The sequence below is a fragment of the Bufo gargarizans genome, chromosome 9 (genome assembly GCF_014858855.1).
Source record: "Bufo gargarizans isolate SCDJY-AF-19 chromosome 9, ASM1485885v1, whole genome shotgun sequence".
Lineage (NCBI taxonomy): Eukaryota > Metazoa > Chordata > Amphibia > Anura > Bufonidae > Bufo > Bufo gargarizans.
This window is the reverse complement of record NC_058088.1, coordinates 137,106,438-137,126,170: the sequence shown is the minus strand read 5'-3', so window position 1 is coordinate 137,126,170 and position 19,733 is coordinate 137,106,438. Positions and strand designations below refer to the sequence as shown.

Genomic DNA, 19,733 nt, shown 5'->3' with positions numbered 1-19,733 from the left:
TCCTGTGGTATGCAGACAATGACTTTAACAAAGACATCATAGAGTACAGGATGAAGGTACATGTGTTCAGAAACAGCCCTTCCCCAGCTGTAGCTATCTACAACCTGAAACGAGCAGCACAGCAAGGTGAAAGACATGGTCAAGAAGCCAAACAGTTCGTCATGAAGAACTTCTACGTGGACGATGGACTTGCTTCTTTCTCCAGCAACGAAGAAGCTATTAACGTCCTGAAAAGTACAAAAGAAATGTTGGCAGAATCCAACATAAAATTGAACAAGGTAGCTTCCAACAGCTACAGAGTCATGGAAGCATTTCCAATGGAAGACCGTGCTAAAGACCTCAAAGACTTAGATCTAGGAACAGAATCACCACCCTTGCAAAGAAGTCTTGAGCTTAGTTGGGACTTAAAGACTGACAGTTTCACCTTCAGGGTCTCCAGAGAAGAGAAACCATTCACAAAAAGAGGTGTCCTATCTACAGTCAACAGTCTTTATGACCCCCTGGGATTCGTAGCACCCATCATCATGCAAGGCAAAGCTTTTTTGAGACAGATCACTACTGAGCAGGAACAAATTGACTGGGACGTACTTCTTCCTGACGAGAAGCGAATGCAGTGGAAGGTGTGGAAAGACTCATTGTTAGAGCTTGAACAACTCTACATTTGAAGACCGTACGTATTTGTTTCCTTGTCTGCTACAAAGAGGAGAGAATTATGCGTATTCTCTGACGCTTCCACTATGGCTATTGCAGCTGTAACTTACCTAAGGGTAATAGACACTGAGGGACAAAGCCATGTTGGGTTCATCATGGGAAAATCTAAACTAGCTCCCAGACCTGCTCACACTGTCCCACGTCTAGAACTTTGTGCTGCTGTCTTAGCGGTAGAGATGGCAGACATGATTACGACTGAACTGGACATTGAGATCCATGCAGTGAACTTTTATACGGACAGCAAGATTGTGTTAGGATATATTCACAACGCTTCAAAAAGATTTTACACATACGTGACCAACAGAGTGACACGTATCAAAAAGTCTACAAGTCCAGATCAGTGGCATTACATCAGCACAGACAAGAACCCAGCGGATCATGGGACAAGATTGGTGTCAGCCGCTGTACTCAAGCAAACTAACTGGTTCGTAGGTCCATCGTTTCTTGGTAAGCCAGAAATCAAAGAGACTACTCAGGTAGAGACCTTTCAGCTCATAGAACCAGATCAAGACAAAGAGGTAAGACCTCAAGTTGCAGTTTGCAAGACTTTAGTTACCAGAGACAGTCTGGGCGCCCATAGATTTGAAAGGTTTTCCAGATGGAAGTCGCTGACTCGTGCAATCGGAAAACTTATCTGTCTAGCCAGATACTCCTCCAGAGCTACTAATACTGATCAACGTAGCAACGACCATCTTGAACAAGCCAAGGTCGCGATCATCAAATGCGTCCAGCAGGAAGTCTTTAAAGAAGAAATTCAAAGCCTTCTGAAAAAGAAAGAGATTTCTCGACACAGTTCGCTCAAGAAGTTGAACCCTATCCTCGACGAAGACGGAGTACTAAGAATTGGAGGTCGTTTGTCGGCAGCGGATATGACTATCCAAGAGAGACATCCCTTCATCATACCTAAGAATCATCACATCGCTCTTCTTCTGGTAAGACACTATCACGAGCAAGTTGCACATCAAGGACGACACTTCACTGAAGGAGCAGTACGGTCAGCAGGATTGTGGATCATAGGAGGTAAGAGACTAGTCTCCAGCGTGATCAGCCAATGCGTTACCTGTAAGAAGATTAGAGGGAAACTTGAGGTTCAGAAGATGTCAAACTTACCTGCAGACAGACTTGCTTCAGATCCTCCATTCACTCACGTAGGTCTAGACGTTTTTGGACCATGGAACATCTCTTCTCGCAAGACTAGAGGAGGCAGTGCCGAAAGTAAACGTTGGGCTGTTCTGTTCTCTTGCCTGAGTACTAGAGCAGTTCATATTGAAGTGATTGAATCTTTATCCACTTCAAGTTTCATCAATGCCTTGAGAAGATTCTTCTCTATCAGAGGACCAGCGAAATTGATTCGTTCAGACCGCGGCACAAACTTTATTGGGGCCTGCAAGGAGTTGAAAATCATCTCTACAGACTCTGAAACAGGTTCCTATCTTCAAGATCAAGGATGCACTTGGACTTTTAATCCTCCACACGCATCGCATATGGGAGGAGCATGGGAGAGGATGATTGGAGTAGCTCGTCGTATTCTGGATGCCATGCTCCTGAAGGTTGGGTCTACTCGCCTCACTCATGAAGCTTTAACTACACTAATGGCTGAAGTCGTGGCCATTATGAACGCCAGACCTTTGGTTCCAGTGTCTACAGATCCAGAGATGCCATCAGTCTTGACACCCGCAATGCTGCTGACCCAGAAGATAGAACCAGTGACAGCTCCCACTGGAGACTTTGACCTCAAGGACTTGTATACTAAGCAATGGAGACAAGTTCAAAGCCTTGCAGACATTTTCTGGAAGAGGTGGAGACAGGAATACCTGGTGACACTCCAGCCACGCAAGAAATGGCAGGATGACAAACCCAACTTACAAGTTGGAGACATTGTCTTATTAAAAGACACTCAGGCCCACAGGAATGAATGGCCTATTGGACTCATTGTGGCGACTGATCCTAGTGGTGATGCTAGAGTTAGAAAAGTTGAAGTTAGAGTTGTTAGACAGGGCATTCCCAAGGTGTATGCTAGGCCAATTTCTGAAGTAGTTTTACTTCTGTCCAAAGGTTAGTGGCATAACCAATGGTACGCCAGGTGGGGAGTGTGCTGCCTTTGCAATGTATATTACATGCTTGGCACTCAGTAGTGTCTGTTTCTTTAAGACCCTCCATTTTCTTGAAGCCTAGAGGCGGGTCTTCTCTGTACTCTCTAGGGCTTGCTGGGACATATCCTGTTCAGTCCAGCTCTTGCTACTATAGTGACCAGATCCACAGGACATCTTAAAGCTATTACAGATTGCAAACCTGACGAACACCAAAGCCTGTGAGTAAAGGGGTTTTGCTAGTTCAGCTTGTGTAGAGGGATGTTAGACATTGCAGATAGATAATGTGTGTTTCAGTGTAGTAAGCAAGCACATGTTAGTTAGGCCCTATCTTTTGTATTAGCTATGTATAATGTATGTTGCTTGAATTAGCCATGCTTATATTTCTCTTTTTATGTTTGTTTCACAGTTTTATCTCACATATCATCCTATATCATATCATATGAACATTATTGTACACATTCCTGTTCATTATATCTCAGTAAAGATTGCATCAGTTCAGCAAACCAGCGCATCTTTCATTGGGATTCGGTTTATACTTGATGTTAAGCTGTGTACCTGAAGCAACACGCAGCCGAGACATTACAATGCTAATTTTTTTAGAAGGACCTGTATGTCTATAGAAATATAATATGCCAGTTTCACATACATTATAATATGCTGAAGAGGATCAAATGGAATAGTAAGTAACAGAATTACCTGGTTTCGCACTGGTATATTTTGACTATTTAATTTAATGTTTGTGTGTGTGGTTAAAAGATATCCACAGTATCCCCCATAACAATGACCTCCTCAACACCCCTCCCCCTTAAGGGTGACCTCCATAGTGCCCTTCCCATTTAACATTTACCTCCACAGTGCCGGCCCCTTTAACAGTGACCTCCGTAGTGCCTGCCCCTTTAACAGTGACCTCTACAGTGCCCGCCTCTTTAACAAAGATCATTCCTTTAACAGTAACCTTCACAGTGGCTGCCCCTTTAACAGTGACCTCTACTGTTCCTGCCCCTTTAACCTTTATCATCCATTTAACAGTGACCTTCATAGTGGCAGCCCCTTTAACAGTGACCTTCACAGTGCTTCCCTGTTTAACAGTGACTTCCAAAGTGCCCCCCTTTAACCCCTTAAGGACATAGGGCGTACCGGTACGCCCTATTTCCCGAGTCCTTAAGGACCAAGGGCGTACCGGTACGTCCTAACTTAAAATCTTAATTCCGGCGCCGCTGGGGTTAATCGGAACGGGATTTCGGCTGAAATCATTCAGCCGGCATCCCGTAACAACGCAGGGGGGGGTCATTTGACCCCCCCGTATCGGCGATCGCAGAAAACCGCAGGTCAATTCAGACCTGCGGTTTGCTGCGCTTTTTGCCGTTTCTGATCCCCGCGGTCCCTGACCGCGGGGATCAGAAACTTCAGAGTGCCCGAAATCAATATAGTACACCCCCCCCTGCACCCCTGTATGATTTGATGGCGGCGGGAGGTGCAGGGGGGGTGTCGCATGCAGTGGGGGCGTTGCGGGAGGCGGGCGGTGCGGCAGGCGGAATCGCGATCCCCCGTCCGCCTCCCATTGCATAATCGTTGGTGTACAGTGGGTATACCAGGGTGCCAGCACATTGCTGGCACCCTGGTATAAACGGCTGACATCGTTGATGCGATGTCAGCCGTTTAACCCTTTCCATACAGCGGTCCGTACGGACCGCTGTATGGAAAAGGTTAACAGCGCAGGGAGCTCCCTCCCTCTCCGATCGGGGGGCTGCTGTGCCTTTGCAGCCCCCCGATGGGAGAAGGAGAGAGCCCCCAGACAGCCCCCCCAGAACCCCGTCCTTACCCTTCCCCGTCTGCGAAGTTCTGACCATAACTGAGCAGACGGGGAAGGTTCCCATGGCAACAGGACGCCTGATCAGGCGTCCTGCTGTCCATGGTGCTGAACAGATCTATGCTGAAAGGCATAGATCTGTTCAGACAAAGTGTAAAATACAGTGCAGAACCCTATATAGGTTCTGTTCTGTATTTTACAGACATCAGACCCACTGGATCTTCAAGAACCAAGTGGGTCTGGGTCAAAAAAATCAAATAAAAAGTGAAAAAAGTTAAGATAAAAAAAAAACATTTATCACTGAATAAAAATTAAAAAATAAAATACACTACACATATTAGGTATCGCCGCGTCCGTAACGACCTGATCTATAAAATGGTCATGTTACTTTCCCCGCACAGTGAACGCCATAAAAATAAAAAAATAAAAACTATGAGAAAATTGAAATTTTGCCCACCTTACTTCCCAAAAAAGGTAATAAAAGTGATCAAAAAAGTCGCATGTACGCCAAAATAGTACCAATCAAACCGTCATCTCATCCCGCAAAAAATGAGACCCTACTCAAGATAATCGCCCAAAAACTGAAAAAACTATGGCTCTTAGACTATGGAAACACTAAAACATGATTTTTTTTGGTTTCAAAAATAAAATCATTGTGTAAAATGTACATAAATAAAAATAAAGTATACATATTAGGTATCGCCGCGTCCGTATCGACCGGCTCTATATAAATATCACATGACCTAACCCCTCAGATGACCACCGTAAAAAAAAAAAAAAAAAACTGTGTAAAAAAAGCAATTTTTTGCCATCTTACGTCACAAAAAGTGTAATAGCAAGCGATCAAAAAGTCATATGCACCCCAAAATAGTGCCAATCAAACTGTCATCTCACCCCGCAAAAAATTAGACCCTACTCAAGATAATCACCCAAAAACTGAAAAAACTATGGCTCTTAGACTATGGAGACACTAAACAATTTTTTGGTTTTCAAAATGAAGTTATTGTATAAAACTTACATAAATAAAAAAAATTGTATACATATTAGGTATCGCCGCGTCCGTGACAACCTGCTCTATAAAATTACCACGTGATCTAACCTGTCAGATGAATGTTGTAAATAACAAAAAAAAAAAACATGCCAAAAAAGCTATTTCTTGTTACCTTGCCGCACAAAAAGTGTAATATAGAGCAACCAAAAATCATATGTACCCTAAACTAGTACCAACAATACTGCCACCCTATTCCGTACTTTCTAAAATGGGGTCACTTTTTTTGGAGTTTCTACTCTAGGGGTGCATCAGGGGGGCTTCAAATGGGACATGGTGTCAAAAAACCAGTCCAGCAAAATCTGCCTTCCAAAAACCGTATGGCATTCCTTTTCTTCTGCACCCTGCCGTGTGCCCGTACAGTAGTTTAGGACCACATATGGGGTGTTTCTGTAAACTACAGAATCAGGGCCATAAATAATGAGTTTTGTTTGGCTGTTAACCCTTGCTTTGTTACAGGAAAAAAAATATTAAAATGGAAAATCTGCCAAAAAAGTGAAATTTTGAAATTGTATCTCTATTTTCCATTGAATCTTGTGCAACACCTAAAGGGTTAACAAAGTTTGTAAAATCAGTTTTGAATACCTTGAGGGGTGTAGTTTCTTAGATGGGGTCACTTTTATGGAGTTTCTACTCTAGGGGGGCATCAGGGGGGCTCCAAATGGGACATGGTGTCAAAAAACCAGTCCAGCAAAATCTGCCTTCCAAAAACCGTATGGCATTCCTTTCCTTCTGCGCCCTGCCGTGTGCCCGTACAGTAGTTTAGGACCACATATGGGGTGTTTCTGTAAACTACAGAAACAGGGCCATAAATAATGAGTTTTGTTTGGCTGTTAACCCTTGCTTTGTTACTGGAAAAAAAATATTAAAATGGAAAATCTGCCAAAAAAGTGAAATTTTGAAATTATATCTCTATTTTCCATTGAATCTTGTGCAACACCTAAAGGGTTAACAAAGTTTGTAAAATCAGTTTTGAATACCTTGAGGGGTGTAGTTTCTTAGATGGGGTCACTTTTATGGAGTTTCTACTCTAGGGGGGCATCAGGGGGGCTTCAAATGGGACATGGTGTCAAAAAAACTGTCCAGCACAATCTGGCTTCCAAAAACCATACGGCGCACCTTTCACTCTACGCCCCGCTGTGTGGCCGTACAGTAGTTTATGGCCACATATGGGGTGTTTCTGTAAACAGTAGAGTCAGGGCAATAAAGATACAGTCTTGTTTGGCTGTTAACCCTTGCTTTGTTAGTGGAAAAAATGGGTTAAAATGGAAAATTAGGCAAAAAAATGAAATTCTCAAATTTCATCCCCATTTGCCAATAACTCTTGTGCAACACCTAAAGGGTTAACGGAGTTTGTAAAATCAGTTTTGAATACCTTGAGGGGTGTAGTTTCTTAGATGGGGTCACTTTTATGGAGTTTCTACTCTAGGGGTGCATCAGGGGGCTTCAAATGGGACATGGTGTCAAAAAAACTGTCCAGCAAAATCTGGCTTCCAAAAACCATACGGCGCACCTTTCACTCTACGCCCCGCTGTGTGGCCGTACAGTAGTTTATGGCCACATATGGGGTGTTTCTGTAAACAGCAGAGTCAGGGCAATAAAGATACAGTCTTGTTTGGCTGTTAACCCTTGCTTTGTTAGTGGAAAAAATGGGTTAAAATGGAAAATTAGGCAAAAAAATGAAATTCTCAAATTTCATCCCCATTTGCCAATAACTCTTGTGCAACACCTAAAGGGTTAACGGAGTTTGTAAAATCAGTTTTGAATACCTTGAGGGGTGTAGTTTATAGAATGGGGTCATTTTTGGGCGGTTTCTATTATGTAAGCCTCGCAAAGTGACTTCAGAGCTGTAGTGGTCCCTAAAAATTGGGTTTTTGTAAATTTCTGAAAAATTTCAAGATTTGCTTCTAAACTTCTAAGCCTTGTAACATCCCCAAAAAATAAAATATCATTCCCAAAATAATTCAAACATGAAGTAGACATATGGGGAATGTTAAGTCATCACAATTTTTTGGGGTATTACTATGTATTACAGAAGTAGAGAAACTGAAACTTTGAAATTTGCTAATTTTTCCAAATTTTTGGTAAATTAGGTATTTTATTATGCAAAAAAATTAATTTTTTTGACTTTTTTTACTAGTATCATGAAGTACAATATGTGACGAAAAAACAATCTCAGAATGGCCTGGATAAGTCAAAGCGTTTTAAAGTTATCACCACTTAAAGTGACACTGGTCAGATTTGCAAAAAATGGCCTGGTCCTTAAGGTGAAAATGAGCCCGGTCCTTAAGGGGTTAACAGTGACTGCCCCTTTAACAGTGACCTCCACAGTGCCCGCCCCTTTAACAAAGATCATTCCTTTAACAGTAACCTTCATAGTGGCCGCCTCTTTAACATTAACCTTCACAGTGCCCGCCCCTTTAACAGTGACTTCAACAGTGCCTGCCCCTATAAAATTGATCATTCTTCTAACAGTGACCTTCATACTTGCCGACCCTTTAACAGTGACCTCCGTAGTGCTTGCCCCTTTAAGAGTGATGTCCACAGTGCCGCCCCTTTCACAGTCACCTCCACAGTGCCCGCCCCATTAACAGTGACTTCCACAGTGCCCGCCCCTTTAACAGTGCCTGCCCTTTTTAACATTGACCTTCACAGTGCCCGCCCCTTTAACATTGATTGTTTCTTTAACAGTGACCGTCATAGCGGCCCCTTTTAACAGTGACCTTCACAGTGCTTGCACCTTTAACAGTGACCTCCGTAGTCCCTGCCCCTTTAAGAGTGATGTCCACAGTCCCTGCCCCTCTAACAGGAACCTACACAGTGCCCACCCCTTTAACAGTAACTTCCACAGTTCCCACCTTTTTTAACCAATGCCCACCCCTTTAACAGTGCCTGCCCATTTAACAGTGGCCTCCACAGTGCCCGCCACTTTTACAGTGACCTCTGCAGTTTCCTCCCCTTTAATCTTGATCACCCCTTTAACAGAGACCTTCATAGTGGCCGCCCCTTTAACAGTGACCTTCACAGTGCTTCCCTGTTTAACAATGACTTCCACAGTGCCCGCCCCTTTAACAAGTGCCTTCACATTGCCCATCCCATTAATAGTGGCCGCCCTTTAACAGTGATCTTCAGTGCCTGCCCCTTTAACAGTGACTTCCACAGTGCTTGCCCCTTTAACCTTGATCACCCTTTTAACAGTGACCTTTATAGTGGCCGCCCCTTTAACAGTGACCTTCACAGTGCTTCCCCATTTAACAGTGACTTCCAGAGTGCCTGCCCCTTTAACAAGTGCCTTCACATTGCCCGTCCCATTAATAGTGGCCGCCCTTTAACAGTGATCTTCACAGTGCCTGTCCCTTTAACAGTGACCTCCACAGTGCCCGCCCCTTTAACATTGACCACACTATTAACATTGACCTTCACAGTGCCTACCCCTTTAACAGTGACTTCCACATTGCCTGCCCCCTTTTTTTTTTCATAATTAATTTTTATTGTTTTATCTGAGAAAGCAGATTGTATATATTGTCATATCACAAAGTATTCATCGTAGGCATATACTCAGTAGTCATATAAGCAAGTTGTAGATACATTTCTTGAGCGATGACATTCATATATTGTGATTCAAAACATTGGTGAGAGAAACAGTATAACCATATCAACATTTGGATGTGGAATATTCTATGAAAAATATAATATCTTGTATATTACATGTGGCAGAACACAATTCATGTCTAGTAGTGGGAGAAAGACAGTATGTTAGGATTGATCAGGGAAAGCTCCTGTAGCACTTCCAGGGCGACCATATCTGGAGGAAGGTGGACCTTGTTCTTGTCTCCCAGTGTGAGATTTCCTCAAACCTATAAATTTGGTCAACTTTATTGATCCAGTGGTCTCTCTTTGGGATCTCGTTAGAAAGCCAGAGTGTAGGTATGAGTAATCTGGCATCAGCCAGTAGGAAAGAGAAGAGGAACGCCTTGTGTTTTGTGCCAGCTCCTCCTAGGGAAAGAAGAGCCAACTCTGGGGTACATGGGTATGTCGTATTACAAATTTGATTGCTGAGCCTAATTATTTCAAACCACCATGATCTGATGGGGGCGCAAGACCACCAAATGTGAAGGTACGTCCCTTTGTCATTGAGACATCTCCAACAAATATCCGGAGACCCCGGTTTATAGCGGCAAGTTTTGTCAGGGGTATTATACCAGCAGAGGAGAATTTTATAACTATTCTCCTGAATGCGGACACATCTGGACAATTTGTGAGGCGCCAACAGAATCTTTGCAATTTCGGGGGATGAGACGGTCATCTCCAAGTCTCTTTCCCAAAGGCCGAGAGCCGCTAATTTGGGGCAGGGGGGAGATGTTTTCAAAGACTTGTAAATGTTCGAGATTGTTTTAAGAGGAGCGAGTTGTTGACTAAACAGTTTCTCAAACCAACTAACCTGACTTGTTGGGGGTATCTTTTTTTTTTATCAGGGGAGGTATCTTTGTTTTAAGAAAACGAGTAAGCATATAATGTTGGCCAGAGAGTCCTAGTTTCTTTAGGAGGTCACATTCAGTGAGGAAACAGCCCTCTGAGTCAAGTAAGCTAGATAAAGTGAGCTTTGAATGCCTTAAGACAGAGGGGCAGCTTTGTCTCAGTTCCTTAGGAATGAGGGCTGCAATATCTTCAACAAGTAGCAAAGGGGAGGGAAGCGTCAAGACCCCCCTGTCAGCCGAGACTAACTTCCAGACTTTCAGAGTGTTACAGATCATGGAGTTAGGGATAGAGCTAGGAGCTGGAAGAGGGCTGTCAGCCAACAAGAGAGCTTGAGCTGGGGCGTTGAGAAAGGAGTACTCTAACTTAATCCAAGTCTTATGAGGGGGGGTTCCTAGGTGTAACGGACCGTTCAGCACACAGCTCCGTTCAGACGATATCCTCCTTTCAGATTGACAGGCAGTTACTGCAAGCACCAATTTCCCGAACTGCAGGCACATAAATACTCCATACTCCCAAAGGGCAAACGCATAAAGGCTGTATACAGCTGAACAGGAAAAATCCTATGAACAGTTTACACTCCTGGCAGTCGCACTGTAACAGCATACACTCCTATCTCCCCTAAGAACGAGACGACACTTCACTTGAGGGTTAAGCAGAACATCCTGTCCTGGGGCATACAGCCTCTTTTATTTTACCTTGTCAGTCCAGAGGAATACTCCCTGGGCCTATACATTAACCAATCAACATATTACAACACATACAATGCAAGTACAGCAGCCACTCGGACACAATGGGACAATAGAAAACACACCCAGCATATTCCTCCCCTCTGTCTAGGAGATAATTGAGTCAATTTCTGTATCTACTCAATTATATCCTAAGCTGAAAAGTTACACTTCTTATAAATTGTTACAACTTTGTGAGTTTACATCGTACATACATATAACTTATAACTTGGGGACAAACCTATCCAAAATTCACTTGAATAGGTTCAGGGGTTTAAAAGTTAGTAAAAGTATCTTAAAGGGCCGTAATCCAGGGGCAGGAGGCGGGCAAACGGCCCCCTCCAAAACACTGTGGCGAAGTGGCTTTCGCCACACTAAGCCAGTCCACAGCTCTAGACAGCTGTATGGCTTTCATATAAACTTCAGGATCTGGCAAACCAATTCCTCTTTGGGCCCGGGGTTTGGTCAGCGTGCTAAAAGAGATGCGTGGGCTTCTCTCCTGCCAGATATAAGTGCGATTTTTTTATTTTTTTATTCAGAGAGTGGAAGAATGTTTGGATATCTCAATAGGGAGTTCCTGCATCAAGTAGGTCAATCTGGGGATAACTAAGGACATGAGGATATTCTTCCTCCCGAACCAGGTCAGGTAAGGGAGATCTAGAGAGTCCAGCTGAGCAACCATAGAAACATGAAGGGGTTTGTAATTTAAGTTGAATAAGTCAGGTAAGTGGGGAGTGAGTTTTACCCCCAAATACGTTAATTGTTGGGTGCGCCAATTAAACAGAGAGTTTTTCTGGAGGGAGGAGAGGGCTAGTGGTGAAAGACCGGTATGAAGGACCTGGGATTTGGTGGGGTTTACTTTAAAATTGGACAAAGAGCCAAAATGGTCAAGGGCCGACAGAATAGTGATCATAGCACTAGAGGGATTAGTAGTGATTATTAGGAGATCGTCTGCAAAGGCAGCAAGTTTAAATTCACATCCATCTACTAAAAGGCCTCTAATATTTTTCTCTTGCCTGAGAGTTTGCAAAAGAGTCTCCATCACCAGAACGAAGAGGATGGGAGAGAGTGGGCATCCCTGTCTAGTCCCGTTCCTGATTGGGAAGGGAGATAAGATTCCATTAACTGACACGGACGCCGAAGAGTGAGTGTACATGGAAAAAACTGCGTGTACAAAGGGTTCTGGGATCCCAAAATTAATTAGGGTCAGCCTAATATATGACCAATCCACTCTATCAAATGCTTTTTCGGCGTCCGTACCAATCAGGACAAGAGGGATAGATTTATGGGAGGCATAATATAGGGCATTAAGGACTTTCATGGTGTTATCCTTCCCTTCTCGACCCCTGACGAAACCCACCTGGTCCAGATGAATCAGTGTAGGTAGTAGGCCCTGAAGTCTGGAGGCTAGCATCTTAGCTAGTAATTTGAGGTCTACATTGAGTAGTGAGATGGGACGATAATTGGGGCACAGGGATGGGTCCTTGCCTTCTTTTGGAATGATTGTGATCGTGGCCCTAGTCATATCAGTGGAAATGGGGTGATTCTCTAAGGAGAGATTACATACTGAAAGCAGGAAAGGAAGAAGGTTTTTTTAAAGGCTGAATAATATGTTATGGGGAAGCCATCAGGGCCTGGGCATTTGCCTTTGGGGGTGGAGTTGATGGCTAGTGACAGTTCATTTATTGTAAATGGTCTAGCTAGCACGTCTCATTGAGACTCAGTGAGGGTTGGGAGATGCAGACGTTTCAGGAACTCATTAATATTGCCTTCCCTCCCCATAGAGGGGTCAGGTGGCGTGGGGATGGGTAGGTTATATAGGGCCTCCTCAGCCTTGAAAAAGAGATTTTCCTGGGGAGATCTGATGCTCTGGCTCTTCTCTGTTTGATCCTCTGCATCATGAATTTTGATGCTTTGTTGCCATGGGCATAGAATTTTTGTAGGGCAGATAAAAAGTATTTGGCTGAGCGCTCCTTTAGGAGGTTCTTCAGCTCTGTCCTAAGAGAAGAGAGTTCTGCCAACTGTTGAGCCAGCAATGACTGCTTATGTGCTTTTTCCAGAACATAGATCCTTGCCAGCAAAGTTGTATATTTTTTGTTAGATTCTCTTTTAAGGAAGAAGCAAAGGCTAATCAATCTACCTCTAATGTAGGCTTTATGGGTATCCCATAAGACTTGGGGGGAAATATCAGGGGTGTGATTAGTAGAGAAAAACTCCTCTAGAAAGGTTGTGATTTGGGATTTGTGACTAGGGCTACCCAGCGGAGACTCCAGTTAGTTTTCTTACCTGACCCGGGCGCAATACTTAAGTAGGGGAAATGATCAATGTTATTGGCTAATGCAGGTCATTTTTCAGGAATATCTCTTGAGATATTCCTGAAAAATGACCTGCATTAGCCAATAGAAACCAGCAAGCCTTTCACTTAAATCTGAATTGCCATTTACACAATCACATGTCCTTATCAGCCAATAGAAGCTCGCAGGTCCTACCCCAGGTTGCCATAACAACTGATTACAGGTTTTAGCAGTTCACAGGTCCTTAAATATTCATTCATATGACGTATGACGGCACAACTACACTACTACATGCATGGCCTCATACAGCTGAGACCTGGTCCAAAACCTTCCTGGACACCTGTGTGCCAAATTTGTGGTGAAGATCGGTCCAGTTGTTTGGTCGCGCATAAATAACGTCCAGACAGAAACTTCTTTTTATATTTATAAGACACTAGTAGAAGGACCCAGCTTCACACGGGTATATTTCATTTATTTAATTTTATGTTTCCGTGTTTCGTTAAAAGATATTGACAGTTTTCCCATAACAATGACCTCCACAGTGGCCGCCCTTTAAGGTTGTCCTCCACAGTGCCCGCCTCTTTAACAATGACCTTCATAGTGCCCGCCCCTTTAACAGTTCCCTCCCCTTTTATAGTGACCACCACAGTGCCTGCCCCTTTAACAGTTCCCTCCCCTTTTATAGTGACCACTACAGTGCCTGCCCCTTTAACAGTGACCGCCGCTTTAGCATAGACCACCCCTTTAACAGTGACCTCCACAGTGCCTGCCCCTTTAACAGAGACCTCCACAGTGCCTGCCCCTTTAAAAATGACATTCACAGTGACATCTCTTTAACAGTGACTTTCACAGTGACCGCTCCTTTAACAGTAACTTTTACATTGACCGCCCCTTTAACAGTGACCGCCCCTTTAACAATGACTTTTACAGTGACCGCCCCTTTAACAGTGACTTTTACAGTGACCGCCCCTTTAACTCCTTTAGGACAGTCTTATTTCACCTTAAGGACCAGGGCATTTTTTGCAAATCTGACCAGTGTCACTTTAAGTGGTGATAACTTTAAAATGCTTTAACTTATCCAGGCCATTGTGAGATTCTGTTTTTCCATCACATATTGTACTTCATGACACTGATAAAATTAAGTAAAAAATCATTTAAAAAATTTTATAAAATTTTACCAAATTTACCAAAGATATAGTAAAAAATTGCAAATATCCAAGTTTCAATTTCTCTACTTCAATAATACATAGTAATACCTCCAAAAATAGTTATTACATTACATCCCCCATATGTTTACTCATGTTTGGATCATTTTGGCAATTATATTTTATTTTTTGGGGATGTTACAAGGCTTAGAAGTTTAGAAGCAAATCTTGAATTTTTTCTGAATTTTTTTTTAAAATTTTTTAGGGACCAGTTCAGGTCTGAAGTCACTTTGCGAGGCTTACATAATAAAAACCACCCAAAAATGACCCTATTCTAGAAACTACACCCCTCAAGGTATTAAAAACTGATTTTACAAACTTTGTTAACACTGTAGGTGTTCCACAAGAATTAATGGAAAATAGAGATACAATTTCAAAATTTAACTTTTTTGGCAGATTTTTGCATTTTAATAATTTTTTTCCAGTAACAAAGCAAGGGTTAACAGCCAAACATAATTCAATATTTATTTCCCGGATTCTGTAGTTTACTTAAACACCTCATATGTGGTCGTAAGCTGCTGTACGGGCACACAGTAGGGCGCAGAAGGAAAGGAATGCCATACGGTTTTTGGAAGGCAGATTTTGCTGGGCTGCTTTTTTTTCACACCATGTCCCATTTGAAGCCTTCCTGATGCACCCCTAGAGTAGAAACTCCCAAAAAAGTTACGCCATTTTAGAAACTACGGGATAGGGTGGAAGTATTGTTGGTACTAGTTTAGAGTACATATGATTTTTGGTTGCTCTATATTTAACTTTTTGTGAGGCAAGGTAAAAAGAAATAGCTGTTCTGGCGCCGTTTTTATTTTTTGTTATTTACAATATTTATCTGACGGGTTAGATCATGTGGCATTTTTTTAGACCAAGTTGTCACGGACGCGGCAATACCTAATGTGTATACTTTTTTTTATTTATTTATGTTTTACGCAATGATTAATTTTTTTAAACAAAAAAAATCATGTTTTAGTGTTTCCATAGTCGGAGGGCTATAACTTTTTCGGTTTTTGGGCAATTACCTTGGGTAGGGTATGATTTTTGTGGGATGAGATGACGGTTTTATTGGCACTATTTTGAGGTGCGTGTGACTTCTTGATCGCTTGCTATTACACTTTTTGTGATGTAAGGTGACAAAAAATGGCTTTTTTTACAGTTTTTATTTTTATTTTTTTTACGGTATTCACCTGAGGGGTTAGGTCATGCGATATTTTTATAGAGCAAGTTATTACGGACACTGCAAAACCTACGGTGAGCAGGTAAAAGCCGCAAACCGCAGGTCTGAACTCGCCCCCCCACCCTCCCCGCGCACCGGGTTCCGATCACCGCCCACCGGGCGGTGGTGATCGAGACTACACATGACGTACCGGTACATCATGTATCCTTAAATATTAGGACAACATGCCGTACCGGTACGTCATGTGTCCTGAAGAGGTTAACAGTGACCGCCCCTTTAACAGTGACTTTCACAATGACTGCCCCTTTACCAGTAACCTCCGCTTTTACTGTGACTTTCACAGTGCCCGCCCCTTTTAACAGTGACCGCCTCTTTAACAGTGACTTTCCCAATGACTTCTCAATTCACACCGGTGGTTTGGTGCGTTTCCGGGTTATTCAGGTCTCTGGGGATCCGATAACCCGGAACAGGATGGTGATCGGTGGTGTGATAATACACCACCAATCACCATCCTGCGATCCTGAGAGGTGATGGTGACATCATCTCTCAGGATTGGCTCTGATTGGTAGGTGGGCGGGGCGAGGTTCAAATCATAGCAGTTCCTCTCCTCCTCCTTTTGTGTCCGGGCTGCACGTGGATCCAGAGCTGCACCGATCTCCAGCCAGCACCCCCATCTGTGCCCCAGCGACCCCCAGGTATTTAGGGAAAGGTAAAGGAACGGTTGGGTTAGGAAGGGATATTCAGGGAAAGTTAGTGTGAAAATAAATTAAAATAAAATTTTTTGCTGCATCACCCTAAATCGGGTGTCTGGGGTCCACAGCACAGCTGTGTGATCCTAGAGTCCCTAGAGGCGCAAGCAGTTTTCTTTTGTGCGTACGCCGTCTCTGGCCGGCACTCTTAGCGTCCGGCCACTGTTAGCGCATCGCACACCCCACTGCTGATCAAATTCGGACGGTTGATCAGGGATTTAGATTTTTTTTTCACTTTTTTTTTCAGTTAGTTTCAGGCATAAGTACCCGAACACCTGTGCCCTCACACACACGCACACTGAATAAAGATTTACATGCACGCACACACACATGCAGGCACAAACTCTCCTATGGCCTGCCGGATGTTCTCGGCCGACGAGGCATACGCCCAGCTTGCCTCCAAGTCCAAGAGTCCCAGTGAGGACGAGGATGACCCTACTTTCCTGTTGTCATCCGCGTCCTCATCATCTAGCGATGCTGATGAGCCCCCAAGACGGCAGAGACGCCATGATAGTGACCCTGTGGCCCACCCTGGGGTCAAAAAAAATAAAATAAAAAAGGTGCATAAAAGGTATTTTTGTCACCTTACATCACAAAAATTGCAATAGCAAGCGATCAAAAAGTCATATGCCCCCCAAAATAGCGCCAATAAAGCCATCCTCTCATCCCACAAAGAATGAGCCCCTACATAAGACAATCTGCTAAAAACTTTTAAAAAAAGTGACTTGGAATAGGGAGATTATAAAATTTTTATTTTTTCTTTATAAAAAGATAATATAGTGTAAAACATAAATAAATAAATAAAAAGTAGACATATTAGGTATTGTCGCGTCTGTAAGAATCTGCTCTATAAAAATGCCCCCCTCTAACCCCTCAGATAAACACGGCAAAAGATAAAAACAATGCCAAAAAAGCAATTTTTGGGCAAATATTCCATGTTAATACATTTTTTCCCAATAACAATGGAAGGGTTAACAGCCAAAAAAAACTTAATATTTATTACCCTGATACTGCAGTTTACAGAAACACCCCATATGTGGTTGTAAACTGCTATGACCAAACGGCAGGGCGCAGAAGGAAAGGAACGCTGTATTCTGGAAGGCAGATTTTGATGGACTTTGTTTTTTGGCACTAAGTCCCATTTGAAGCCCCCTGATAATAACAGTTACCTCCAAAGTGCCCGTCCATTTAATAACAGTGACCTCCACTGTGCCCACCCCTTTAAAAACTGTGACCTCCACAGTGCCCGCCCCTTTAAGCAGTAAAGAAAAATGGCTGGGTTGTTATGGAAACCTGGAGTAAAACTGTGTTTAATGGCAGTTGGGCTTTGAAGAGAAAGACTTGCAGGCTTGTATTGGCTAATGTAGGTTATTTTTTGGGAATATCTCAGGACATCCTGAGACCCAGTCTAAAACCTTCCCAGACACCTGATGTACCTGTGTGCCAAATTTGGTGAAGATCGGTCCAGTCGTTTAGTTGCGCATAAAGAACATCCAGACAGACGTCTAGACAGAGATAAACACATTTTTATATATATGAGACTAGCAGAAGGACCCGGCTTTGCACGGGTATATTTCATCTATTTCATTTTATGTTGCCGTGTGTCATAAAAAGATATCAACAGTTTCCCCCATAACAGTAACCTCTACAATGCCCACCCCTTTAACATTGACCTCCACAGTGCCCGCCCCTTTAACAGAAGCCTCCACAATGCCCGCCCCTTTAAAAATTGACTTTCAAAGTGACCTCCCCTTCAACAGTGACTTTCACAGCGACCACTCCTTTAACAGAGACCGCCTCTTTAGCAATGACTTTCACAGTGCCCGCCCCTTTAACAGAGACCTCCACAGTGCCCTTCCCTTTAAAAGTGACTTTCACAGTGCCCTTCCCTTTAAAAGTGACTTTCACAGTGCCCTTCCCTTTAAAAGTGACTTTCACAGTGCCCTTCCCTTTAAAAGTGACTTTCACAGTGCCCTCCCCTTTAAAAGTGACTTTCACTGAGACCGCCCCTTTAACTGTGACTTTCACTGAGACCGCCCCTTTAACTGTGGCTTTCACTGTAACCGCCCCTTTAACCGCCTCAGGACAGAAGGGGTATTCTTCTGAAGAGGCCTACAAGCTTCTGACCCAGTCGGCTGAGGAATGGGAACCCTCATCTGACGTATCCAGCGGATCAGAATACGAACCTGTAGAAAGCAGTGGCAGTCTGCCCCAAAGTTCGGGCGATGAGGTTGAGGTCCCTGATGCCACCAGGCATACCCGGTCCCGTGTTGCTAGACCACAGGTTGCACAGGATCCGCTTCAAGGGCAGCAGAGTGGGGCTGGCACTGTCGGATTACGTGGTGAGGCATACACCAGCAGCGCAGCCCATCCTGGACCTAGTACCAGCACTGCCGTACAACATGATGAAGTGGCGAGCACCAGAAGGGCAGTTGAAGCTGGTACGGTGGCACGTGCATTAGTTCTCCGTCGCAGCCACCGCACAGACAGGCCCGTAGAGCCCCTAGAGTCCCTGAGGTGCTGGCAAACCCTGATTGGCAGCCCCCAACTTCAGTCGCACCAGTAGTTCCCCCTTTCACCGCCCAGTCTGGAGTTCGGGTTGAGACAGCTCAGATCGGATCGGCACAGTTTTTTTTTTTAGCTGTTCTTGACTGCGGAGCTCTTGGACTTAGTCGTGGCAGAAACAAACCGGTATGCCACTCAATTTATAGCCGCCAACCCGGGAAGCTTTCATGCCCAGTCTTTCCAGTGGAAACCCGTCCAAGTTTCCGAATTTAAAACTTTTCTGGGCCTTCTCCTCAACATGGGCCTAACAAAAAAGCATGAATTGCGGTCATATTGGTCCACGAACCCAATTCATCACATGCCCATGTTCTCTGATGCCATGTCCAGGACACAATTTGAGACCATCCTGCGTTTCCTGCACTTTAGTGACAATAGCACCTCTCGTCCCAGAAGCCACCCAGCTTTTGACCGGCTCCACAAAATTCGGCCCCTCATAGACCACTTTAACACCAAATTTGCAGATTTGTATACCCCTGAGCAAAACATCTGCATAGACGAGTCCCTTATACATTTTACCGGGCGCCTTGGCTTCAAACAATACATCCCAAACAAGTGCGCCCGATATGGGGTCAAATTGTATAAGCTCTGTGAAAAGGGCCACAGGCTATACGCACAAATTTTGAATCTATGAGGGCAAAGATCAGACCCTGGGGAGCAGTGGGAAGACAGTCTGGGACTTGGTGTCACCCTTATTTGGCAAGGGGTACCATCTTTATGTGGACAATTTTTACACAAGTGTGCCCCTCTTCAGGCATTTGTTTTTAGAACAGATTTGCTGCTGTGGCACCGCGCAACCTAGTCGCCGGGGCTTCCCCCAATGGCTGGTTACCACCCGTCTTGCAAGGGGGAGAGGGCTTCCTTGTGTAACGAAGAACTGCTTGCGGTG

General features: G+C 43.8%; 1 protein-coding gene across 4 annotated transcripts in view; it reads left to right on the top strand.

The window, feature by feature from the left end:
- Positions 1 to 737: 737 nt before the first annotated feature.
- Positions 738 to 19,733, top strand: part of LOC122946231 — a 49,055-nt gene continuing 30,059 nt past the window's right edge. For 2 of the 4 annotated variants that reach the window (XM_044305690.1, XM_044305689.1), the window contains exons 1-2: positions 738 to 3,022; positions 3,211 to 3,483. In XM_044305690.1, the coding sequence (XP_044161625.1) occupies positions 738 to 2,771 (2,034 nt within the window). In that variant the 3' untranslated portion in view covers positions 2,772 to 3,022; positions 3,211 to 3,483. The remainder of the gene's footprint in view (positions 3,023 to 3,210; positions 3,484 to 19,733) is intronic. The other 2 variants (XM_044305692.1, XM_044305691.1) reach the window with 1 other exon arrangement.